Raw genomic sequence first — 27,811 nt, forward strand, 5'->3', positions numbered from 1 at the left:
AGAACACAAGGTCAGAGTCGTACATCGGCAGTAGAAGAAAAGATAAGTTTTTTGTTATTCGCTATTTAGTTTAGTTAAATATAGTTTACACTTATAGTATTAAGTAAGTAAATTTGCTTATAGTAGAGCATATAACATAATATTTAGCATTTAGGTTTTGGTTGATTGGTAGAGCCTCTGCTACTAATGGCTCATCAAAAAGTTAAGCAAGTTTGAGCACGGTTAGTAGTTGGAAGGATCAATCATTTGATGCTGTTGGCACGCTATCTCTCGATGAGTCTTTGGACTTACTGGATGAATAATAATAATAAATTTAGTTTAATCCAAGTGCAAGCAAACAAATTTGCATCTGAAGTATCTTCAAGACTGAGACAACTCGTGGTAAAGGTGGACCAAGCTCTCATCACTACTTGTCTGAGTATCTTTGTGCTTTGCATTATGGGAGATACTAAGACAAGTAGTGATGAGAGCTTGGTCCACCCTTGACCACGAGTTGCCTCAGTCCTGAAGATACCTCAGGCGCAAACTTTGTTTGCTTATACTTGGATAAACAATTAAACAAATTTATTATAGTCTAACCAAGTGGAAAAAATCTTCCAACATTTAGATTTAGTTGTAGTAGTATTTAGAATTTAGCATTTCAGTTGTTGTAATTCCTCGGCACAATATAAATGGTAGCTGCCGCTGAACCAATTACAAATGGTGTGTGTCACTAAGTCCTCCCCCATTCAAGGATTCTATTTTACGTAACATAATAAAGGATTTTGTGGCATGTATGCATCCCAGCAGATGAATATGTGGTGGGTGAGAGAAGGGGGAGTGCGTATATGCTTAAAATCTAGGCAATGGGAGGAATTCAGTGAGTTAGATGCTATGATATCCGACCTCATTGCATCAGGAGTGGGAGATCTTCGAGAGATGGGTACTGTGATAGGTGAGAATAATGAGCAGCAAAATATGAATGAAGAAATAAGAGTGGGTAGTGTGGAAGGCTTGAACGATTGTGAAGTTTTCAGAGATGGTCATGATTGGGAGGATGAATAGCAAGTAAGAGTGGCTAACCTGCAGAGAGAGATAGATGAGCTGAAAGAGATGGTGGAATGTCTCAGGAAAGATGAGAAGTATGAAAGACGAGATTAGGCGAATGGAAGCGATGAATGCAAAGCGAATCAGAATAGGAGTGAGAAAGAGTTATGGGAATGATAGAAGAGAGAATAGAAACAGTAAAAGAGAGGGAATGAGAAAGAGGTATGGGAATGATAGAAGAGTAGAGAATAGGAGCAGTAGAAGAGAGGGAATGTTAGAGAGAGAGAGAGAGAGAGAGAGAGGTATGGGAATGATAGAAGAAGAGAGAATAGAAACAGTAAAAGAGAGGGAATGAGAAAGAGGTATGGGAATGATAGAAGAGAAGAGAATGGAAACAGACAGAGAGAGAATGTGAAGAATGCGAGGGAGTGTTGAAACCAGGGATAGAGTGATGCCCAGACAGCAGGTAAGTAGAGGAACACAGAGTAAAACAGGTAGAGGAGAGAGAGTGAGGGATGCAGGTGAGCAATCGAGGAACAGAGTGGAAAGAGCTGTGATGTATGGAGACTCGATGATCCGTGGAGTGCTAGATAGATGCCAGAGGAGTGTTTGCCTGGAGAAATGATAGAGAATGTGGCTATGGCAATTAAGCAGGGTGAAAGGGTGGATGAGATGATTGTGACTGTGGGCCCAAATGACTTGAGAGACAGTGTAAATCGGGTGGTGAGAGATCTGAGATTCTTGCTTGATGTTGTATGAAAGAAAATGCAGATTGTAAAGGTTGTGTGTGCGTGCGTGTGTGTTGCCCAGGTATGATAGTGGCGAGTTGAACAGAAGAGCAGTAATAATGAATAGCCAGAATGTGTCAGAAGAGAGGATTGGAGTATGTGAGAGACTGCTTGCATTTGAATGAAGAAGTACGTAGGCATCTGGAGAGATTGCTGTTTTCTGAATGAGTTGGTGTGTCAATGCAGGGAAACTAGAATTCCCAGGTGGATGGTAGCAGGGGTAGCATCTTATGGGAATGGGTGCTTGGGGAAAGGAGGACAACATCAGGTAACACTGAGTCCAGTGGATTCTGGAGGAGATAATGATAGGTCTAGAAGCAGTGACATTTTTATGTTTTATACTAATGCTAGGAGTATCCGGAATAAAGGTGATGAATTAGTGGCACTGATAGCGCCAGCCTGACCAAAGATTATTGGGATCTCTGAGACATGGTTGACGGAAGATGATATAATAACAGGAATAGAAGTAGCAGAGTACAGCATTTTTCAGCAAGATTGGAAGGGAAAACGTGGTGGTGCAGTACTGCTTATGATAAGTGATGATTTACGTCCTGTAAGAGTAGAGGCTTTGGAAGGCAGTGACACTAATGGTTTTGAAAGCATATGGTGTGAGGTAGGGGGGGGGGGGGGGCAAGACAGCATATTTGGTGGGTGTTGCTACAAGCCAAGGAGCACAGATGTTGGGGAGCAGGGGATGTTTAGGCAGTTGAGCTTGGCAAGTGCAAGAAGAACAATCGCTATGGGAGATTTTAACTACAGCAGTATAAGCCGGGAAGAGGAAAATGCATGTATAATAAGGGTATGAAATTTCTAGAATTCTTAAGGGACAAATGTATTAGGCAATATGTAATAGAGGGAACAAGTGATTCAAGAGTTTTGGATTTGGTTATAGCATCAGAAGAGCTGATAATAACTGAGATGATATCTCTCTTACCAGCTGGAGTGAGTAACCATGTGGTTTTGACTTGGAAGATGAATAGACATGCAGGAGTATCAAAGAAAAGGGAATGTATGTAGAATTATAAGGCGGGTGATTATAATAGTCTTAGATATCAACTTGGGACAGTTCCATGGAGGGAGGAATTGGAAGGGCAAGATATTATTAGTTCTTGGGAAATTGCGAAAGAATATTTGTTAGCAGCAATAGTAAGCTGTATTTGAATGCTATATGTTTAACTATATCAATGATATAGTTCACAATGTTAAAGGAGATATATTCAGTTTTTTTTGCTGATGATACTAAATTAGGAAGAGCAATGTCAAGAAGTTCTGATGTCATTGTTACAAGAGGTTTTGAACAGATTAGTGCTTTTGGCTGAAGAATGGGGGATGTCATTTCAATGTTACCAAGTATAAGGTTATGTATTTTGGTCAGAGAAGATGGAATGAAGTTTACCATATTGGAGGAACTTGCTTCAGAAAGTGGAGGAGGCAAGGGATCTTTGGATTTTGCTGGATAGGGAACTGAAGTTAGGGGACACACATTGCAAAAGTTGTAAGGGTTATCCAGAAAACTGCTGCCATAATGCAAAGAATGCTGTGCTGTATTGATAATGATGGTATAGTTCCACTGTATAAGACACTAATCAGGTCCTCATTTAGATTTCTGCGCAGGTCTGGTCACCTAGCTATACTGGTGATAAGGAAATATTGGAGAGAGTGCAGAGATGAATAACTAAACATAGCTTAGTGGATAAGAGAAGGAGGCAGGATGCTATGATTGAGATGTATAAGTTGGTGAGAGATGCCTATCATAACAGATACAGAGGAATTACTGTGTAGGATAACAGATGATATGAGAACAAGAGATCATACCTGGAACTGTGCAAAGGTCAAGTGAGTAAAGAAGTGAAAAGAAGATTTTTTGCTTGGCAGGTGGTGAATGAATGGAATGCGTTGCCAGATGGTGGCTGCTATAGAATGGGTGGTGTGTGCTCCAACATTGAATATATGCAAGCCAAGGTACTATAGTTATTATCATCTGTGAGTGTTCAACATCCTGTGATGAGTCCTCTTGGACTAGATGCTTGGAAATAATACCAACATTATTTCTTTTAATAAATATGAATACCAACACTAATAAATAACTTTTAATCAAGTTATTATCAGCAGATATTTTGCATTGCATATTTTCATATGCAGAATGATATGAAATACATATGTGCATGCAAGCACAGCAGCAGCCCACAAACCAAAAAAAATGTTCTTATAAAATTACTAGATAATGTTAAATCCCTCTAGATTTAGGGAGTTCCCAAAATACACAACGGAGATAATTTTGAACACCATCTGTGAAGATAGATTCATTCTGTTCCTTTTACCAATTGACAAAGGATTTATGTACACTATTCCTTTTATCTGCATTGCAGGTTCTCAGCATTTGTTCTGCTACTAACAAAAGACCGTCTTGTATATGTAAGGTTTCTGGATACTTGTTTATTGGGATCTGTTTTGTTTGCTTTGAGAGAATACGACTTTAAAGTACATACAGGGATATTATGAGAAATTATTAATTGGTATGAGACCTAACAGAGAGAGAGAGTCATGGAAACTTAATCTTAATGAGAGGAATGATGAACATCTGTGTGTGTAAAAGTGACAATGTTATATAACTGTTTTAATGATGGAATGTGCATTATCCTGGAAATGATTATGAGTAGAGTATGTTTTTGTTCTCATCTGGTTCAGATTTAGCATGTGCAAGGATGTCTGCATAACTAAGGCACTAGATAGAAACAAAGTTCAGCAATTTTTCCAACTATAACATGCAGACTACAGAGAAGAGTATACAAAAAAAACATGCAGGTAACTTTTGTCTGTATACAAATGCTAGGAGTATAAGAAACAAAGGGATAGAATTTGTTGCCTTGATGTGAATACATTGTGGACCTGAGATTGTAGACATTAGTGAGATATGGCTTTCAGAGTGGACATACTAACTAGTATTGAGTATAAATGGTACAGTATTTTTAGAAAGGATAGGCGAGAAGAGGATATTACTGTGTATCCCTCTCCTCTGTCCAAGGAAGCCATCACCTTATTGTAATAAAAAAGTAGATTTCAACCCAATTCTGGATCCTATTTCTCACAAGCTTCTCCAACAACTTAACTACAACACCTGACACACAGACAGGCCTATAATTTGATGCTTGAGTTCTAATCACCTCCTTTATGAAGTGACCCAATCTTGCCCTTCTTCCACTCCCTAGGAACTTGACCAGTGCAAGACTTCTATTAAAAAACTATGTCAAGGTCGGCATCAACTCCCTGGCACATTCCTTCAGAATATGTGGTGATATATTATCAAGATATACGACCTTATTTACATCTAGTTTACTTAATTCCCCATACACCTTTTGCTCACTTACAGTCAGTGTCTCCTCCCAACCATCTCTCAATCTCTCCATTAAGTCACATTCACAAGATTGAAAGACCTTTAAGAACTACTCGTTAAGTATCTCCACCACACATTCTGCAACAGCTGTCTTTATACCCTTTTCTCCAATCAGTGTCATCCTTCCATAATCATTCTTTCTTTTGCTAGCTACATATTGAAAAAACTCCTTAGGATGCTTTTTGGCTTCATTAGCTACTGCTGTTCATACCTCGCTTTAGCTACCCTCACCAACCAAGTTACCCACCTTGCCTGGTCTTTGTAATCCTCATGGAATTGGTCATTTCCACTTCTCTTATGCTGCCTCCATAATGCCCTTTTTCTCTGTATCGCATGCTTAATCCCTTTATTCATCCATTTCACACCTACCTTGTTTAACCTTCTCACCCTTGGAATACATTTAGACATTGCATGTACTAGATAGTTTTTGAAAATCACCCGAGCTGCATTGATCTCTTTTCCAGTTAACTCCTCATTCCATGCTACACCCGCAAGCTGTCTCCTGAGCTCTTCATAATCATCCCCCTTGTGGTTCTACATATACCCTTTTCTTACAGAGGTCCTCACACTGCTGGCAACCTCCCAGGTAATCACCTCGTGGTCATTCTCACCAATTGGTGGGTGATTTGACACCGCATTTATAATTACATCCTCTGATGAGATGACCAAATCCAAGACCTTCAATCCTCGCATGCCCTCTGATGTGGTATTGGAATGTCCCCCAGTTTTAAAGAATAAATAATGTAGGATAGAAATGGATATGCAATCTTATTAAGCAAGAGATTTGTAAGAAAAAGATGATTTGGGAAGGAATATCATGTGCATAAGGATGACATGTCAGTTAGGAAAATTATAAGGAGCAGCTCAGAAGAGTTATAACTGTTGTACAGAAAGCTGAGTATCAAAAGAAACTGGACCTGTAAGCCAAGATACAGCCCAAAGGAATTCTATCATTACACTGCAAGTAAAAGAAAGAAAGAATATGAAAGAATGATTATATAACTGTATAAGAGTGAAGGACTGCATTTGGATGGTTTTGGTGAGAGTTATTTGGAAAGGCTGCTGCTGGAAGGTTGAGAAATTGAAATGGGGCTTATTAATGAAGAAGTGGATAGAATGATTGTAAAGAATGAAAGAACAAGTGTACAAGATAAACAGGGAGATTCAGGTTGGAATGGGAAACATAGCATGAGAAATGTTGATGTTCCAAGAGGATGTGAATGTGTGTGTAGACAAAAAAGGGAAGGTGGGATGACCTGGGATCAAGGGAAAACAGCTGGATTTGAAGAAAGTTCTAAGATGAATAAGGAGAAAAAGAAATGGCTTGAGTTAAATATGGAGAATTCACATTCTAATAAGTGGCATCAGTGAAACTTGTTATGTTTGTATATAAATGCTAGAATTACAAAAAACAAAGGAAATAAAAGTTGCATTGATTGAATGAGGATAACATCCTGACAGGAACAGAGATGGAAGAGTATGATGTACTGTATTTTTCGGATGATAAGACGCACCCCAAATTTATGAGACGATTTTTAGAAAAAAATATTTTATTATATAAAGATATTTACAAATTCTTACTTAATTTTTATTTATTGTTACAATCATTTGTATTAGCAATATTCAGTTCATCTTCACTCTCGGTACTATCACTGGTCTTGTTAATGTCACCGTTCATATTACTTTCGTCTGAACTATTGTTGTCACTCCCTTCAAAAACTGCGTCATCTTCAGTACCATCCATCGTATAACTTATCCCGTATTTCTTAAATGACTTTATAATCGTCTCTTCTTTCATAACTTCCCATGAATTTTTCACCCAGGTACATACTTCTGAAATTGTTGGCCGTTTCATACGTCCTGTTGCTGTAACATCATAATTTGGCTTTGCCATCCATTTGCTCCACTCTTCCTAAAATGTTTCAATAAAAGATCCATCCAAGGGATGTGATTGACTTGCAAGGCCTCCAGGAATGACAGCTAATTCTGTATTCATTTCTTTTAGAAGCTTCTTGGTTGATTCTGTTTTATGCGCTCTGAATTGATCCCACACTAACATTGCAGGCTTTTTAAACAACACACCTGGACGTTTTGCCCATATCTTTTTTATCCATAATTTCATTCCTGTTTCGTCCATCCAGCCTTTATCTTGAATGTGGATAATAATGCCACGACGAATTTCATCTCTCGGTAATGTTTTTCTCTTAAAGATTAACATGGGGGGGGGGGTAGTTTTGTTCTGTTTGCACAACAAGCTAAAACTACAGTGTAGTGAGTTTTTTCGTGACCTGTTGTTTTGATCACAATTGATTTGGTGCTTTTTGAATCTACTGTCCGATTTGAAGGAACATCAAAAGCTAGAGGCATTCATCCATGTTTGCAATTTGATTAAGCTCGAAGTTAAATTTCCTTCTCGCTGATATGACAAATCTATGGAATTCTATAATTTTAGTTTCATAGTCAGCCGGCATTTTTTGGGCTAGAGTGGTTTTTATACGCATGCATAACCCGTGTCTTTTCATAAATCTAAAGCACCAAGACGGTAATCCGGTAAAATCTAAAATTCCATTAGCAGTTGCCCATCGTTTCGCTTCAAAATTTATAATTTTCGTAGAAACAGATATTCCCATGTTTCGATGATTTGTTACCCAAATTTTCATTTGTACTTCTAATTCTAACCATTTTTCTTGTGTTTACATAGCAGTTTTAATTGTTCCTCTTGTTTTCTCCACTCACGAACCATTTTTTCTGTTGGTGGTGGACCAAAATGTCTTTCTGCTGCTCTGTTTCCATATTGTTTTGCATAATTTATCACATTTAATTTATAACTCATGTTATATGAAAGTCTTTTTTGTTTTACACTCATTTTTTCTAATTTTAAGATAAAAATTTTAACGACTAAAATAATTCAAATGAACCATACAAAAGCACATATGTTTACACACTAATGACCATTGATGCTCTAAATCACCCATATGCAGCAAGATAACTTAGGTACCTACCTTCAGTGGCGTACTTACTAACTTTATTAAAATATTGCACCAGTAATTGAACTTCGCTAACAGCTTCGGTACAGTGTAAGGATTCGTATTTTAATGTTACCTTCGGACCATAAGACGCACCCCCAATTTTAAGTCGATTTTTCTATGTAAAAAGGTGCATCGTATGGTCCAAAAAATACGGTATTTGGGAATACCGATAAAAAGGATTGGGGGGGGGGGGAGAGTTCTATCGATGACAGAAAAATAGTTATGTCCATACAAGGTACAGATACAAGAGGAAAATAATGGCAGTGATTTTGTATGGCATGAGATAGAGGTTAATAGAATGAAATAATTTGTTGGATGTTATTATAGACTTGGTAATGTGGATGGTATTGAAATGTATAATCGAATTAGCAAATGGGAAAAGGGTGATCATTTGGGGATTTTAATGTGTGATGTGATTGGATTGTAATGTGATGCGAGGAGATGTGATTTTAAGTACAGCAACGCAGACTGGAAGTAAAAAAAAATTAGTTTCTGAGAGATAACTACCTCAAACAGTATTGTAAAAACTCGATGTTACAAGAAATAATAATACCTCTAGTACATCGATTTTTACAGTAGGAACACACCTTAAATACCTTGTATAAAATATATCTATGCTTCCTATGTTTAAATTTTGTATAAACACCAAAATAAGCCCAAAGGGAATTGACTCACTCATTGTTTTAAAAACAGAAGTAGGATGTTTGAAACCAAGGGTAACATCGCTAAGTCAGCAGTTTCCTCTGAAAAGTGTTTACAAGTCCTGTAGCAGGTGACCTTCGGGATCAGTACTGAAAAGGTGCAGCTGGCATCAAACGGAAAGTCCCATAGGCCACAGCCGGATTAAGGATGCAAAAAAGGGAAGAATAAGATTTGTCGGCGAAAGTTCAAGAACTGCCAAACTCGTGCTGTTGTCTGGGGTTCTTGTTAGTACCCCAGTTCTTGTAAGTACGCAGTTCCTCGCCGGTCAGTTCCAGACACCGGAAGAAACCTATCCAGTATCCTGTTGGCCGATGCGATCCCTCGACAGTGCCCTGAGACTCTTATCAAGGAGAGGAAGAAAACACAGAACGGAGAAGAGACCCCTGAAGTACTGGTAGAAAATAAACAGAACAAAGAGGGAAGATGTGTGCAAGACAGTCAAAGACCCACGTGAGCCAGAATGTTCATTTCTTTTATGTGTGCGAATTAAGACCCTAAAGAACTTTTGAACTGTTTAGTATATAAAAATAGAGTTTTGTCGTGCATGAATTATTCGTAGATCTGTATAAATGATTGATAAGCTAAACATGAGTGTAGTTAAATTCCCTAGGAAGTAATTGGGCTAATTGAATTCCCTTCTAATAATTATATGTGTGCTAATTTGAATGCTTGTTGTAAATAATAGGAATGTTTAATCTAGAAAGGATCAAATCATGCTAATGTGATCACCAGTGACATAACTAAGTTCTTAAGTTAGAGAGTGAGAATCTAAGAGATATATAATGAGTGCATGGTGCATGTGTAAAGGCTAATTATGATTGTTATTCGCACCTAAAATATTTGCTTGTTATATGTGAAAAGTCTTTGAAAAGTTTGTAATATGAAATGTACCAATTAAGATTTATTTGAGAGGGTATGAGAGAGTTCATTAAGCATCACACCTGGGAATATATTCAAGACTAAGAATTTCTAAGGTGAATGAAATATTAATTTCATGTATTATATATGACTATCTAACCAGTAATTAAATTTTGATTGTTTATTAGTACATAATGATTCTGTCTCAGTTTAATCTTTTTGCAATGCACTGATCCCAAATAAAACTAATTCGGACCTGTAAGGTGGGGAAACCCAGAAGTTATTGGTTATTTGAGTTCAATATAGAAATTTAGGTCATGACTGCAAACCGTGCTAAATTTTGAATAAGTTCTTTGTTCAACTAGGGTATTAATGCTTTCTTGTGTCTTAAGGGGAACTTCTGAGGCGCAGTCTTGAAATTCAAATAAATATCTAGAGATCCCAGGCACAAGGGGGAGTACCTTATAATAGGACAAAAAGGGAGTAAACTGAAAGTAAGATTAAGTCTATAGAGAAACCCCTAAGAGGAATTAGAAGTCGATATAAGGTAAAGAGATAAAAGTAATACATAAAGTTAAGAAATAAATAAATAAAAGCTGAAACAACAATTAGAAAGATATTACAGTGTCGCAGCATCGACATAAGGTTAGAAAAGTAATAACGTCAACGAGAGATACCGAACATTTATTATATAGAAATACAATTTAAGACAATAAAGAAAAAACAAACAAATAAAAGTGTAAATATTATTACAATGGTGCAGCCGGTAGGATAAAATATTTGCATAATTTTTGAATGAAACTATTTTACAGTATGTAACAGAATGTAATTTTACAGTATGTAAAATATTTTGTATTTTGTATGTATTTTACAGTATGTAAAATATTTTGAATGCAAAATATTTTACAGTATGTAACAGAAGGCACACGAGGATTGAAGGTCTTGGATTTGATCATCTCATCAGAGGATGTTATTATAAATGAGGTTCAAATCACCCTCCAATTGGTGAGAGTGACCATGAAGTGATTACCTGGGTGGTTATAGGCAGTGAGGACTTCTGTGAGGAAAGGATTTGTTTAGAACTACAAGGCTGGTGATTATGAGAGGCTCAGGAGACAGCTTGCAGGTGGTGTGGCATGGAATGAGGAGTTGTTTGGAAAGGAGATCAATGCTGCTTGGGTGATATTCAAGAACTATCTAGTAGAATCAATGTCTAAATGTATTCCAAGGGTGAGAAGATTAAATAAGGTAAGTGTAAAAATAAATGAAGAGATTAAGCATGCAATACAGAGAAAAAAAAGGCATTATGGAGGCAACATAAGAGGAGTGGTAATAATCAATTCCATGAGGAATACAAAGAACAGGCTAGGAGGGTGACACAGTTAGTAAGGATAGCAAAAGTTCAGTATGAGCAGCAGCTAGCTATAATGAAGCAAAAAAAAAAAAAAAAAATTCCAGGGAGTTCTTTCGATATGTAGCCAGCAAAAATAAAAACAATTGCAGTAGGATGGCACTGGTTGGAGAAAATGAGAAAAGGACAACTGCTGTGGATGATATAATTAAGATATTTAAGCAATTCATAAAGGTCTGTCATCCTCGTGAATGTGACATCACGGAGGGTTTGAAAGCAGTGCATAAGGAGGATGGGAGACTGATTGTGAGCAAGGGAGGTGTATGGGGAATTGAGCAAATTTGATGTTAATAAGGTTGTGGGACTTGATAATATATCACCAAATATTCTGAAGGAATGTGCCAGGGAGCTGACGTCTGCCTTGACATATTTATTTAATATGAGTCTTGCACTTGGTCAAGTTCCAAAGGAGTGGAAGGAAGGCAAGATTGTGCTGCTTCTCTCAAGGTGACAGAACTCTCAAGCATCAAATTATAGGCCTATCTGTGTGTCAATTGTTGTGGTTAAAGTGTTGGAGAGGCTGGTGAGAACCAGCATCCACAATTCATTTGCATTCCTCAAATTTAAAAAAAAAATGACATGCATGAAATTAAAATGAATTACTAATGAAATCAAATAGGAACTATTTAGCAATCTTTGCCATGTCACCCTTGAACTTAAACTTCCTATCTAAAACTAGAACATCACTAGTCTGATCAGTTTTCTAGTAAACCTATCAATATAATATGGTGCTATATATTTTATTATAATGAAGTGCATGACTACATTTTCTAACATTAAACTGATAGCCATTTTCATATGCCTTCAATTCCAGCCATTTCAAATAATTCATTCCAGATTACTCTATCTTTGCATAATTTTTGAATGCAACTATTTCCACATATTCTGTATTCCAGCTCCCCCCCCCTTTCATCACAGTCTAACATTCTCTTGCAATTCTTCTATCCATGGAAGTGCTTCTAGCTGATTTCTAATTATTCAGCCTCCAAGTCAAGATTACATGATCACACTCACCAGTGAGAGGGGGACAAAAATTGTGTCTCAGTTACCATCAGATTCTCTGATGTACGGAGCAAATCCAAAACCATGGAACCTCATGTTCCCTCTACTACACATCATCTAAGTCATTTGTCCCTCAAGAATTTCAGAAATTCCATTCCCCCTCAATTTGTACTGTTATAGTTAAAATATCCCATAATGATCATTCCTGTTGCATTCACCAAACTGATTTGCATAAACATTTTCTATTTCCAACATCCCACTAAATGTCCTGTTCTGCCCACTTCCACCTCACACCATACACTTAAAACTATCATTGCCATTTCCTTCCAAATTCTTTGGCTTATGACTTATCATAAGTACCCCTCCACCACCTCATTTGTGCTTTCTATCATGTGTAAATATGCTATACCATTCTACTTCTATTCCTGTAAGAACATCATCTTCTGCCAACCAAGTTTTCACTGATTCCAATAATCTTTGGACAAGCTGAGGCTATCGATGTCACCAATTCACTTAATTTATGCATGATATTCCTGGAATCTGTATGAAGAAAAAGCAATACACTGTCACCATTGCTATCTATTATTATTTCCTCCAGACGCCATTTGACATTGCAAATGTACCATACATTTTCCAATCTCCCAAGTGGCGACCCCACAAGAGGCTGCAGCTGTTAACATGCAAACTCTATTTTTTACTGTCTAACACTCTCATTTGCCCAGAGAACAACAATCTCTCCAGATGCCTATGCTCTATCAGATTCAAATACAGTTAATTTCTTGTATACAGCTCTCTTCTATTTTCAGATGCACTCCAAACATCCACATATTCCAGACCCCCCCCCCCCCTTCATCACATTTTCACTATTATGTCATTCACTGCTGCTCTCCTCCTCAGTTCTGCATTATCATATGTCATGGGCAGTCATTATCTTCCTTCTCACACTTGTCTGCTACAGTTCTTAACATTAACCTCAAATGAATTTTGTTTGGTTAGATTCACATAGTTCTTCACTTTCTTACATTTTTCTGAATTCTCTCAAGAACACATGCTGACTTTCTTGCCAGGAACTCTCAATATACTTTCTTCTTTTCCTTACTGCCTCTTTAACTTGCTCAGTTTACCACAGCACTTTGAGTTTTCCATCTTGCAGACAACCTTGCCACATGCCTGTTTAGTCTAATCAATGTTTTCTTCAGCATCTGCCAATGAATCTCCAAGCTCTAAATTTATTTTTTCTTGAATACATTTTATCTTTGAAAGTTGCTGAACGTGATTCTTTTTAAAATTTTCATACATGCTTTTCTTTTCAGTATGCCATTCAATTTTATCTGCTCAAAACTAATAATGGTGATCACTTACTATTTCAAATCCTCTGTATACAATCGTGTCTTGAACCAGTGTGATGATATCACCATCATTGAGAATATAGTAAAAGTGAGGTTTTTTTTTTCATTGTCTTTTCTCCATGTGAATTTGTTAGTCAGTGTTAGAAAATAGTGTTAGTGACAAACTAGTCCATGTGCTAAAAAGAAATTCAGTAGGTATTTACCATTATTATTAACTTTATTCTTTTCTCTAAATTTTTCCAAAACCTTTTTATAGTCTGGTCATCATTTCCTACTCTGCTGTTTAGATCTCCAGCAAGAACCAGTTTTTCCTTTTTTGTTAGGGCAGCCACCTTCTCTAATGACTCAAAAATTCCTTCACTTCTTCCTTCATAGAACCTTCTGTGGGACCATGCACAAAATAAGTCTCATTTTCCAATTTTCTGTTCTGTTATTTACATGCATCACTCTACTTGACATTGCCTGCTATTCAAGAATATTACCCTTATATTTAGTGTGAATACGATAGCTATTTCTTTTCCCTGATGATTACTGGCTGAACATATCTTGTATTTCTTGATTATGAGAATCTCACATGTTTTTGTCTTCTTTATTTTGGTAACGCCTATTATTTCGATCTGGTACTTATTCAATTCATCTGCTAGTTCCATTTCTTTTTCATTGACTACGTATGTTAATTGTGCTTATTTTGAAGTCTGTTGATGTTTAGTTGGATTTTTTAACTATGCAATGCCTGAGTTGACATGAAATTCTATTATGTTGCACCATCATGTTATTTTGGTATTTAAACAATAAGAATATACTTCGGTTGGCTAAATCCCAAATTTCCAGATCATCCTTATTTGTTTACTATCCAGACATATTTACTAATGTGGCAGATGAGGATTTGTCATTAAGTTAGAAGCCCTGATTAGTTCTCTGAATTCATTAAAAGGCTATGTCAAGATCTCTTCCCAAGTTATCCAGCTCTGATACTTTAGTCTTTCCATCCTGCCACTAGGTTTCCTCTCTCTCTCTTTGATCTATATCTATCCACTTCTTTTGGTAGCTAATATATTTCCGTTCTAAACAGATGTTCTTTCCATTTCTCTCTATATTCCTTGAGCTTTTTATTTACATTATAAATATCTAGTTCTTCTCTGATATCTTAATTTCTTATATGGTTGTATAAGATTGTATTTGATTTTAAAATACAATCGAAAAAAAAAAATTATACATCAACACTAGCGTTGATGTATAATTTTTTATTTTATTTTTTTTTTCGCCAGAGGTCAGGCCAACAATTGTTTTAGCGGTTGGTCAGTGGCTGTAACAAACCAGTTTGATTGTAGTTTAGCATGTTTTCTGTGTATAGTTGTATGCGCCAGAAGATGACCTTGACATAAAGGTCGAAACGTCAAATGTACATTTTATTATATTAAACTAAAGTTTTTATTCAGACACAGTAGTTGTCTCTATAGTTTTCATCTTGTTTTTTTATTCAGTGTCCTTTTAATTGTTCCACAGATTTTCTGAAATTTCTATCTCTTTTTTTATCTATATGTTTATCTTTTAGATATGTTATTATGTCTAAATAATTAAACCGTGTCATCTCATCTTCTTTTTCCTTCTTTTACCTTGCGATGTCAATGGTTTATTAATCATTGGACCTCAAACCGTTCACAGGATAGGGTGGTCAGCCCTATGCCCTGGTGTATCCTATGTCCATAGTCTTGAGTTCTCAAGGCTGGTTTGCCTGCTTTGTGGGATGAAAAACCCCAGGATAAACTGGGGAAAAAACCCTACTGTCCACGCCCAAGACCGGCTAACTTGGCTATGGGCTGAGGAAGATCCTTCAGTTCCTCACGTCACCAACGGGAATCAAACCTAGGACACTCTTACCCAGGCATATGGTTGTGAAGCATACAGCCACTAGGCTAACCGAGCGGACTAAAACTGTGTCATCTGTTCTATAATTTAATTTTCTATAACTATTTTTGATCTACATGATCTCGAAATTTTTAAATTGCATTATTGCCTTACTTTATTTAATTCGTAAGCTGATTTTTGAGGGTCATTTTCATTGTCTTGTAACATAATCTGATCATCTGCATATAGCATGTATTGATAACAGTTCTTCTGGTTAACTGGGTAATAAAGCTGGATACTTGATTGTTATTTTCCATATTTTAATAATCTGATCAATATTATTATCATTCAGAACTTCATGGAATCAAGAAACTCATCGTGGTAGGACCTTCCTAGGAAACACAAAGTCTATCATACCACTCCTTGGACTCATTGACCGTTCTTGCTTTCATGGTTCAACCACCCTCCTTGCAAAGAAACCACTCCTCACCCTCTTTCTCACAGCTTCCTTTCGTAACTTCCAGGAATGGCCCCTTGTTATTCTCTCCTTCCCGCTGTTCCACCAAGTGAAAGAATGCTCCAGTGTCAACCCTGTAACTGCCTCTCAACAGTTTAAAAGTCTCGATCATATCACCTCACCTTCTTCTAACCACTAAGCTCTGCAGTCCACATTCGTCAGCCGATCCTCATAACTAACATTGTACAGTCCTGAAAACATTTATTTTTCTTATCTGCCTCTGTACCCTTTCCACAGTTAATTTATCCCCTTCAAATCCTGGGGACCAAATTGAGAACAATAGTCCAAGTGTGGTCTGATCAGGGTCTTTACAACGGAATGATAACTCTCTTATCTCTGCAGGTCAGTATCCTTCTCAGTTTTCTATCAGTCATCACCTCCCAGATCTCTTGTCTCCCCCACTTCCTCCAGTACAGCTCCTCCATTTGAGTATGCAGCCTACCATCGATGTATCCCAAACTTCAAGACTTTTACATTTTGCTGCATTAAACTGACACCCCCATTCATTTGTCCATCTCTCCACTTTATTCAAATCCTATTGAAGGGCTGCCAGATCTGCACCATTACTGATAACCCTTCATCTGCAAACAACTGAATATCCCCTTGCAATCCATTGACAATGTCATTGATATAAAGGTTAAACAATACAGGTCCCAGTACTGAGCCTTGTGGAACTCCACTTGTAACCTTCTGCCTCCTTGATATTGCCCCACCATACACAACTATCTGATACCTATCAGACAGCCAATCCTGAATCTAGTTGACTAACCAGACATCTAAACCCATGTGCTGCAACTTAAGTATCAGCTTATCATGTGGTACCCTATCAAATGCCTTTGCAAAATCCAAAAAAATGGCAGTATATGCCTTTCCGTCATCTACTGCTCTCGTAACTTTATTATAAAAGGCTAGCATATTGCTAAAACAAGAGTGCCCATTAACAAATCCATGTTGATTCTCACAGATAACATTACAGTCATTTGCCGAACGCTGTATATGGTCCCTCACTAATTTCTCCAAGACCTTAAGAACTACTGATGACACACAAACTGGTCTATAATTAGACACTTCCAGTCTGCTACTGCCCTTGCACAATAGCACTATCTTACTTTATTTCCATTCCCTGGGTACCTTTCCTGTAGTCAGACTTTCATTGAAAAGCCAGGTCAACAGAGCTGTCAGTTCTTTAGCACATTCTCTCAAAACTCGTGGTGAAATACCATCCAGACCCCAGCTTTACTGACATCCAGAGTACTCAGTATTTGGAACACACTCTCCTCTTGCACCTCTAAACCTCGAACTTGCCCTATCCCTCTAGTATTAAAACTTATTTCTCCAGGATGAAATACTCCAATAAAGTGTTCATTGAACAACTCCACTATGTCCTCTGCATCAGTCACTCTATTCCCATTTTTATCCCATAATGTCATTCTTCCACAATCATTTCTCCTCCTACTGGCCACATAGCTAAAAAATTCCCTAGGATTTTCTTTGGATCTTAATGCCAATCTCTTCTCATATTCCAGTTTTGCCTTCCTAACCATACTAGTCACTCTCCTGGGCTGAGTCTTATATTCATCATGCATCTGCTCTCCACCACTCTCCTCTCCTTTATATCTCTTCCATAATCTCTTTTTACCCTGCAGTTCCTGTTTGATATTGTTTGTCATCCACTTTACACCAAATTGTGTTTTCTTCTTCACTCGTGGAATACAGCTTACTACTGCTGTTAAGAAATATTCCTTCACAATATCCCAAGCACTAATGATATCTTTCCCTTCCAATCCCCCCTCTCCATGGAACTGTCCCAAGTTGATATCTATGACTATTATAATCACCCGCCTTATAATTCCACATGCATTCCCTTTTCTTTGATACTCCTGCATGTCTATTCATCTTCCAAGTCAAAACCACATGGTCACTCTCTCAAACTGGGGGAAGAAATGTCATCTCAGTTATTATCAACTCTTCTGATGCTATGACCAAATGCCAAAACTCTCAAACCTCTTGTTTCCTCTATTACATGTTGCCTAAGACATTTGTCCCTCAAGAATTCTAGAAATTCCATTCCCTTATTACTACATGCATTTTCCTCTTCCCAGCTTATACAACAGTATAAGCTGGGAAGAGGAATTATCAGCATTTTTAATTTATACATTAATAGCTTTTAACAGTTTTATAGAATTATATCTTGTTTGATCTGATTTGTTAATCTTAGCATAATATATCTTTTTGTAGTTGACAAGAGGTGAAGTTGGTTGTAAATTCCTTTTTATGTCAGGATTATTTTTGGTTGGTGCTCCTACTGCACTGTTTGGGTAAGTTTTTAAATATCTATCTTTACCTCCATTAGCAACAATTAACTAGATACTAGTATCTATAAATCCATAGTGTAAATTAAGGAATCATCTAAGTATAACCTAAACAGACCATGCATCCGTAATTTAAGTGTGGTCTGTTTCGGTTATACTGACCGCACTTAAATTACAGATGCATTGTACTTTTTTAATAACAAAGGAAAATGCATTTTATCTGCAGCCCATCAATTTCCCTAAAATTTCTAGTGTAGGTATATTATATATGTTTATTTATAAAAGTTTTTAAAATCCAATTGAATAAACTGCATTTCAAAATAAAATTATTTCTTGAATTAGGTACTGTTGTTTATGGATCAACAAAAAGAAAGTCCAGAGTAACTTGTTTTGTTAATATTTGTGTTCTCACTAATTCTCTCAATTAACCAATGAAAACAAGAAATTGTAAAATCTTTTATGGATTTATCTTCTCATAAAATTTAGCAGTTCATTAGAACACCCCTAACAGAGAATAACCATCCAAGTACCATATTTTTTCTTTTAGAGTTCTGACCAGTTCTTTGACTGTTCTAAGTGTATATTTTTATACACTTAGAACAGCGAAATAAAATAAATTCACTGAGTCTACTTTCCTGTATCTCCGATTGATAACCACAGTCTTCAGTAAGGGAACAAGGGAGATGCATAAATTGGACAAGGGAGAAAGTTTGGTGGATTGGTAGAGCCTCTGCTACTAATGGCTTACAAAAAAGTTAAGCGAGTTTGAGCACTGTTAGTAGTTGGAAGGGAATTAATCGTTTGCTGCTGTTGGCACACCCTCCCTCAATGAGTCTTTGGACTCCCTGGAGGTGTCACATAATAATAATAATATATACACAGCGGTATATTTAGATTTTGCAAAGACCTTTGATCATTTGCAACATTACAAGCAGGTAATTAAATTGGGAAGGGTGCTGATGGATAGTAGATTAATGTTCTGGATAAGAGATTGGTTGCCTGATAGATATCAAGTTGTGTACAATATTCAAGATAAGGAAAGTCACTAGTAGTATGCCTGAAAGGTCTTCTCTTTGATTTTGTATGTTAATGATATTGGAAAGGGTTTGAATGCTGATATGCAGATGTTGTAGTCTTGCAAAAGGACTTGAATAGACTGGCTGAATGGGTAGAGTGGGGTTAGCAGTTCAGTGTTGCAAAGTGTAAAGTTTTAAAATTCAGGAAGCATAGATGGAATGCAGATCTTAGAGAAAGTGGAGGAGATGGGAGATCTGGGAGTGATGGTGGAATGTACAAGGACCTGAAATTTCAGGGACATGTTGCTAAAATTATGAGGACAACACACAGCAGATTATGTCAGTGATATGGAGGACACTGATGTGTAAAGATGTTATGGTTCTATTTTATAAGGGCTTGATCAGGCCACGTATGGATTAATGTTGCACATATTTGGTCACCTAGTTTTGAAATGGATGAAGAGATATTGGAAATGATCCAGAGAATATTGACTAAGGAGGTTGCTAGTCTCTAGATGTGGGATATGAAGATAAATTGAAGGAATATATTTTGCAGAGTAGTGGATTGGAGGAGGTGGGGGTAGAAAGATTGACATATAAGCTGGCAAGGGGGTTATTACTAGATCAGTATGAATGAGGTTTTTCATAGATTGGAGGTGGACAGAGAGAGGACAAGAAACCATCCCTGGATGTTGTATAAGGGGGGTGTGAATAGGGACAGATGAGGAGTAGATTTTTTTGCATGGAATGGGTGATTGGAATACGTCTAAGACATGGCATGATGAACTGCATGTGCAATGGTAAGATTGCTCATGATGAGTCTTTGGACTCTATGGAGGTCTGATAATAATAATAACATTATGACAATATACAGTTCTGTACTAAATCGAGGAAATTAGGCATAAAATTTAGGTAGCTACAGTACATAGCATATAGCAAACTAATTCCAGTTCAGAACAACATAACAAACAAGTAAAACTTTAGGTTTTCTAAAGTACTTTATGTTTTTCAGTATTATTATTATTATTATTATTATTATTATTATTATTACTACTCCAAGACCTCATGGAGGTCAAAGACTCATCTGGGAGGTCCTTTTATCACACACACACACATCTCATCATACCGAGCCTTAAACATACTCAACTCCTTGCAGACACCACACTCTCTCAGGCAAGGCATTCCAATCATTCACAACTCTGCACGAAAAAAACCTGCCTCTCACTCCCCTACTCACACCCTCTTTATAGAGTTTCCAGGGATGACCTCTGGTTCTCCCCTTATCTCCCACTATTCTCTGTAGAACTTCTCCACCATTGATCTTATAACAACCCCTTATCAGTTTGTAGGTCTCTATCATATCTCCCCTCTTCCTCTTCTCCACCAGACTCTGCAAATTACATCTTCTCAATTTTTCCTCATACTCAACATTCCAGAGGTCAAAAACTACCTTAGTCAGTCACCTTTGGACCCTTTCCAACATCTCTTCATCCTTCTGAAAAACCCGGTGACCAAATCTGGGCACAATAGTCCATGTGTGGCCTAATCAAAGCCTTATACAATGGAACGGAACAAAGCCTTATACACGTGTAGAAGTAGGGAGACAAGAATCTCCCTACGTCTACATGTCAGTGTCCTCCGCATCATTCCCAACAGCCTTTGTGTTGTCTTCACAATTTTGGTGATGTGTCCCCTAAATTTTAGATCCTTATCCACTATCACCCCCAGATCTCTTATTTCCTCTACTTCAACAATATATTCTCACCAAGCATAAATTCTGCATTCCATCTTTGTTTTCCAAATTTTAAAACCTTACATTTTGCAACATTGAATTCACATCCCCATTCCTGTGCCCAATCACTCAATTTATTCAAGTCTTCTTGTAAAGCCACAACATCTTCACTACTCTTTATGGTTCGTCCCAACTTTGCATCATCTGCAAACAACTGAATATCTCCATCTGAATCTTCACCAATATCATTAATATACAAGTTAAACAGCAATGACCCTAAAACAGACTATTGAGGCACTCCACTAGTGACTTTCCTTTTCCTGGATATCACACCCCCATACACAACTTGTTGATACCTATCAGATAGCCAGTCTCCAATCCAATGTACTAATCTAATATCCAGCCTCATCTGCTCTAGTTTCACTGTCAACTTATCTTGAAGTACTCTATCAAAAGCTTTTGTGAAATCCAAGTATATTATTATTGTGTATCCTTCTCCTCTGCCCAAGGAAGCAGTCACTTTATTTTAATAAGTGACCTCCCTTTAGCAAATCCATGCTGTCCATCAAAGATTATACCATTGTTGTCTACCCAACTCTGGATCCTAGTTCTCACAAGCTTCTCCAACAAGTTAACCACAACACCTGACACACAGATAAGCCTATAGTTTGATGCTTGAGTTCGATCACCTCCTTTATGAAGTGGCACAATCTTGCCCTCCTTCCACTCTCTAGGAACTTGACCAAGTGCAAGACTAGTATTAAAAAAATATGTCAAGACAGGTGTCAACTCCCTGGCACATTCCTTCAGAATATGTGGCGATATGTTATCAAGTTCCACAGCCTTATTAATATCTAGTATACTGAAATCCCCATACACCTCTTGCTTGCTTACAGTCAGTCTCTCCTCCCCATCATCTACTGCTCTCAATCTCTCCATGAAGTGACATTCACAAGATTGAAAGATCTTTATGAACTGCTCATTAAGTATCTCCACCACACATTCTGCAACAGCTGTCTTTATACCATTTTCTCCAATCAATGTCATCCTTCCCTAATCATTCTTTCTTTTGCTGGCTACATATCGAAAGAACTCCTTAGGATTCTTTTTGGCTTCATTAGCTAACTGCTGTTCATACCTCTCTAGCTACTCTCACCAACCAAGTCACCCTCTTTGCTTGGTCTTTGTAGACCTCATGAAATTGGTTATTTCCACTTCTCTTATGCTGCCTCCACAATGCCCTTTTTCTCTGTATTGTATGCTTGATCTCTTTATTCATCCATCTCACACCTACCTTATGCTTGAAAAAAAAATGTCCTATAAAGATAATCAGTTTAATGAACTACACTCCTGGTTTTCCATGAAACTTGACAAAATCTTAACCATCCTTTATTCTCTCTAACTTTTAATTCACACCACATTCATAGACTAGCAACTTTCTATAATTAAAAATGATTCTCTCATACTAACAAATAATATGCAATATCACTGTATAGCTTGTTTAGATAGAGATAAGTCATTATTATTGGTTTAAGTACACTGTTTGAAAACAAATATATTCTGAACAAACAGATGAGATTTTCTTTCTTTTTCGTTAGGAATTCCTATATTAAAAATGGAGATTGCTTCAAATCACAAATAATGACCTTAAAATAATTAATTTTCTCCAGGAAAAAGTTGCTAAATTTAATTGGTCTTTTCATATCTAATTTATATGATAGCATGAAGTACATGGACTTATATATACTAAGTTCACAAAAAACAGTTTTGTGGTTTATTAATAAAATCATAATTTAATTTTATGGCTTAGTTGGTATCGATGATGCCCTTTGATTGGAAAGAACCTGGTTCAAATGCTATCTAGGATGTGAAGAACCTTTATCAGGACTTGGCAAATGAAAGTGAGTTAGCTGGTCTCATACAGAAGATTTTTCTTCCAGGAACTTAAGTATTTCATCCTGCAAAACAAGCAAATGAGCCAGAAGAACTCGATGACAGTGCAGATAGGATTAACTGCCCTGTCATAAGTAGTAACCAGGTTTCTAAGACATCGAGTTACTTGGCTGCGATCAAGCCATTGAGCCTAACATAAAAGTAAGGGGGGGGGATGATATAATTAGCATGTTATGGTTTCTTTTTGAGTAAAATTATTTACATTTAAATAATTAAATATGAACAGACTTCATTGTATTGCAAGTTCCAATGAATTATATACAGTTTATTGCTTATTTAACGTCACACAATGGCATCGAAAGTGTCATTGTGTGAAATTAAATAAGCAATAAACTGTATATAACAGTTTTTTGAAGGACTTTGTTCATTGCAATGTGTGTAAAATGTACTTGTTACTGAAGATAAATTTGGTTTGAAAGCAAAAGTCATGGGAGTGCATGCCTATACTATGAAAGTGAGTGTTAGAAGCACTGGTTGGTTTGAGCAGTGGAAGCAAGTCCTTCAGGTTGAGTCATATACACATATGATTCATCCTGATCATCAATCACATCACATACACGTATGCGATGGTCTAGTGGAAGATAGGATTCAGAGAGAGAGATTAATAGTAATATGATTGAGAGAGAAAGAATAAAAGTGATGTACAAAAGAACAGTAGTATGACAGATATGAAGAATGAAGAGTTGGTTATAGTAATAGAGGAGAGATAGTGCAGTTACATGGAGTAATACACAAGACGAAGCATGAGCTAAAGTGAATGCAGAAACATCTGGTGAGTAGCTCAGCTAAACATAAAGAAAGACGTCCAAGAAAAGAGAAACGAATACTTGACTAAGAGAGAAGGAAAAATTAAGGAGAGAGTCTTATATGGTCTACTATAAGAGTTTTGCTTGATTGACAAAATTATGCTTCCCTGGTGCAAAAATTAACAATGTTATCAAGGCTATTAGAATGCAAAAGAATAAAGAGAAAGCATTGATTGTTTTGGCTGGAATGAATGATTTTGAAAGAAGGCAAGTATGGCATGAGGGAAGACATGAAAGAGTTACGAAAAGTAGCAAAAGTAAAAGAGCGAGAGAGTTAAGATAGTGAATCTGTTGCCGTGGTATGACAGAGTTGAGTTGAGAAGGTGTGCCATTATAGTGGGGTCAATGCAGGAGGAATGATATGGAATTTATCGATATTTGGCGTGATTTTGATGGACAAAAGAGCTTATACAAGATGAATGGTTTGGTCTGAAAAAAAGGTGTTGTTTAATGAAGTGAAATTGAATATGCAAAATCACGGAAACTACAGCTTTTAGGGAGTAAGCTGTTAAGCGAGTTGAGTGTAAGAATATGCAGATAACTTAGTTATCACCACTGGTAACAAACGAAAATGAGATAGTTATTATAAAGTGTAAGGACAGCAGTGGTCCTGAACAGCTATTGTACTTTATGTACACTAATGCTAGGAGCATTCAGAACAAGAGGAAGGAGTTTATGGCATTATTACAACCTACTCAAAGGTTATTGGTATTGGAGAGATATGACTGACAGAAGATTATTAGTCAGTGGGATACAATGTGAAGAGTATAGTGTTTTCAGGGAGGATAGATAGAAAAGAATGGGGGGAGGAGTATTATTGATAACAGCTGATAAACTGAAACCAAAGAGAAAGTTCAACTACAGGCCAGTGAAAATAGCACATTTGAAACTATCTGGTGTGAGATACAGGCCAGCAGAACAAAATATACACTTGCTTGCTTCTATAGACCAGGGGATGAGAATAGTATTCGTATGCATTGGCAGATAATGAGTGTGTGTGTGTGTGCAGTAATTATTCTGGTGACTTCAACTATAGGAACATAGATTGGAAGGAGGAAAGGACACTTAGGAAGAAGGAAATGGAATTTATACAGTTGCTGAGGAATAATAACCTAAGTCAGTATGTTATGTAATGTACTTGGGGTTTGAGAGTGTTAGATCTAGTAATTGCATCAGAGAATTTGTCTATAACCAATATGACGACATTCCCATCAACTGGTGAAAGTGATCATATGGCTTTGACCTGCAAGGCTAAATATGTGGAATATTCAGTTCAGAGGGGGAGATAGTATATGTGGAATTATAGGGCCTGTGAGTATGATAAACTTAGGAGATTTCTTGGAGCAGTGCAATGGCATGTGAAATTGCAAGGACTGGATATTGTAGTGCATGGGAAGTTGTAAAGGAGTGTTTGAAGGAAATAACAGCACACTGCATACCTAAAATCAGGAGCATAAATCAAGCAGGACATAAATGTACGAGAACCATCATTAAGTAGTAGCTACAAAAAAAAAGTAAATTCGTGGGTGGGAATTTGGTGGGCACATGAGCAGGACAAAGCACAGACCAGAAGAGTAACCAGTATGGTAAAAAAGGCAAAATCAGTGTATTAATTAGCAAGGAAATTAACAATACAAGGCAAAGATAATCCAAGAGTTCTTTCAATATGTTTTAGTATTTAAAGGAAGAATGATTATGAAAGAATTATTTTAATGAATGCCAATGGTAGGAAGGTAACTGAAATCAGACTGAAATAGTGGAATTACTAAAAAAAAAAAACACTTTTCAAGAGTATATGATCCAGGTAGACATATGACAATAACAAGAGAGGCAAGGGCTTATATGAAAATAGATAAAATGAACTGAAGGTGCATAGGATTTTACAGAACCTTGATGTGAATACAGCTATGTAAGAAGATGACACCAGCTCAAGAAAGTATTAAGATACTGGCAGTGCCTTTCATAACATTGTATAATTTAAGTCTTAGTTCTGGGTTAGTCCCAACAGGGTGGAAAAAGAGAAAAATAGTTCCATTCCATAAAGGAGGTTCCAAGACCTGAGATAGCAACTTACTGACCAAGCAGCATATCAAGAGTGATAGTCAAGGTATTGGAGAAGTTGGTTAAGAGCAAAATACAGGAATGGATAGGCAGAAATGGGATAATATGGGATGCAACATGGCTTTGTTAAGGGTAGGTTGTGCCTCAGTAACTTGCTTTCCTGTTATAATACAGTGACAGCTAAGTTGGATAAAGATAATTGGTTTAGAGTGATACCGCTAGGCTTTGCAAAGGCTTTTGACAGGATACCACATGGAATTCTAATCAATAAATTACAGGACATGGAAATAGATATAAAGTTAGCAAAGTAGATAAGAGGGTGGTTGATGGAGAGATATTAAACAGTAGTTTATTCGGGAGTAGAGTCCAGAGCCACAGAACTCAGTTCTTTGGCCACTGCTATTCAATTTGTACATTAACGATATAGGAAATGATCTCAGAGGAACTATCCAGTTGTTTGCTGATAATGCAAAATTGGGTAGAACAATAGTTAATAAAGATAATAAAATTTTGCAAGATGATTTAGATACACTGCCACAGTATGGACAAAGGAGAATGGATGTCAGTTTAATGTGGCAAAGTGTAAGGTTATGCATTTTTGGGTTGTAAAGATTACCATCTGTGTACCACATTGATGGAACTGTACTCCAGGAAATTGATGATGTAATAGATTTGGAGGTGTCAATGGGTTACACAAATTGATTGATAGGAGCAAGATCATAGTTAGCAGGAATGTGAAGACTAGATTTTTATGCTTGGAGAGTAATGAATGAGTGGAATAGGTTGTTAGAGTCTGTTTGGGTGCCATGACTATGAATGAGTTCAAAGCAAAGTATGATAGATATTGCACAAATGTTGGATAGTGCTTCGCATAATGTTTAGAGCCTTCCTCGATGAGTCTTAGGACACCATGGAATTGCCCATAATAATAATGATATTACGGGCTACTCCAAGAAGCCCTTAGAATCATCGAGGGAGGCCCTAAACAAATGTTGGATAGTTCTTGACATGAACTATCTAATCTATCAACTTTGCTTTGAACTCATTCACAGTCATGGCACCCACAACAGACTCTGGCGAATTCCACTCATTTACTACTCTCCAAGCAGAAAACTAGTTCTCATGCTTTTGCTTACTACACTCTTACTCAGTTTCCATGGGCCCTAGCTCTCCCACCACCAGACCTGTTCTGAAAAATTTCCTCTGAATTAATGTCGTAAAAACCCCTAAGTGATTTGTATATCATATTCATATTACTCCTCTTCCTCCTATCAACCAGTTTCTGTAACCCACAAATCTTCAACCTGTTCTCGTAAAGATAATTTCATAGACCTGCCACCATCTTGGTAACTTTCCCTTTCTACCTCCTCCTCATCAGCAAGAAACCCTGGCACCCGGATCTACATGCAGTAGTCAAGATGGGGTCTTATCAAGGCTCCATAAACAGAAACAGTAACCTGCTTGCCTCTGCTCGTCAAAGTATTCTTCAGCAACCAAATGATCTGATGAGCTGCTTTAGCGACTTTTGCTATGTGCCTTCTAAACTTTAACTTTCTATCCACTAACACTCCCAAGTCTTGGGCTTCATCAATTTCCTGGAATACAGTTCCACCAATGTGGTATACAGCTGGTATACACCCCAAAGTGCATACCCTTACACTTTGCCACATTAAACTGACTTCCATTCTCCTTTGCCGAGTCTGCCAATCTATCCAAATCATCCTGCAAAATTTTGACATCATGTGTATTAATTATTGCTCTACCCAACTTTGCATCATTGGCAAATAACTGAACAGTTCATCTCAGATCCTTTCCTATATCTTGAATGAATAAATTAAATAGCATTGGTCCAAGAACAGAATCTTGCAGCACACCACTAGTTACAGGCCTTCTTTTGGACTCTACTTCTGAATAAACTACTCTCTGATATCTCTCCATCAACCACCCTCCTATCCATCTCACCAATTCTGTATCCATCCCCATGTGCTGCAGTTTACTGATTCGAAT

At 37.1% G+C, this 27,811-nt stretch overlaps 1 protein-coding gene across 3 annotated transcripts in view; it reads left to right on the top strand.

The window, feature by feature from the left end:
• Positions 1-27,811, top strand: part of LOC150095276 (MFS-type transporter SLC18B1-like) — a 545,110-nt gene that overhangs the window by 137,907 nt on the left and 379,392 nt on the right. For all 3 annotated transcript variants that reach the window (XM_090410476.1, XM_090410480.1, XM_090410477.1), the window contains exon 4: positions 18,163-18,242. In XM_090410476.1, coding sequence (XP_090266602.1) covers positions 18,163-18,242 — 80 coding nt within the window. The remainder of the gene's footprint in view (positions 1-18,162; positions 18,243-27,811) is intronic.

This window comes from Typopeltis vanoorti, chromosome 20, assembly GCF_054136105.1.
Source record: "Typopeltis vanoorti isolate ZY-2024b chromosome 20, IOZ_Tvanoo_1.0, whole genome shotgun sequence".
NCBI classification, from domain to species: domain Eukaryota; kingdom Metazoa; phylum Arthropoda; class Arachnida; order Uropygi; family Thelyphonidae; genus Typopeltis; species Typopeltis vanoorti.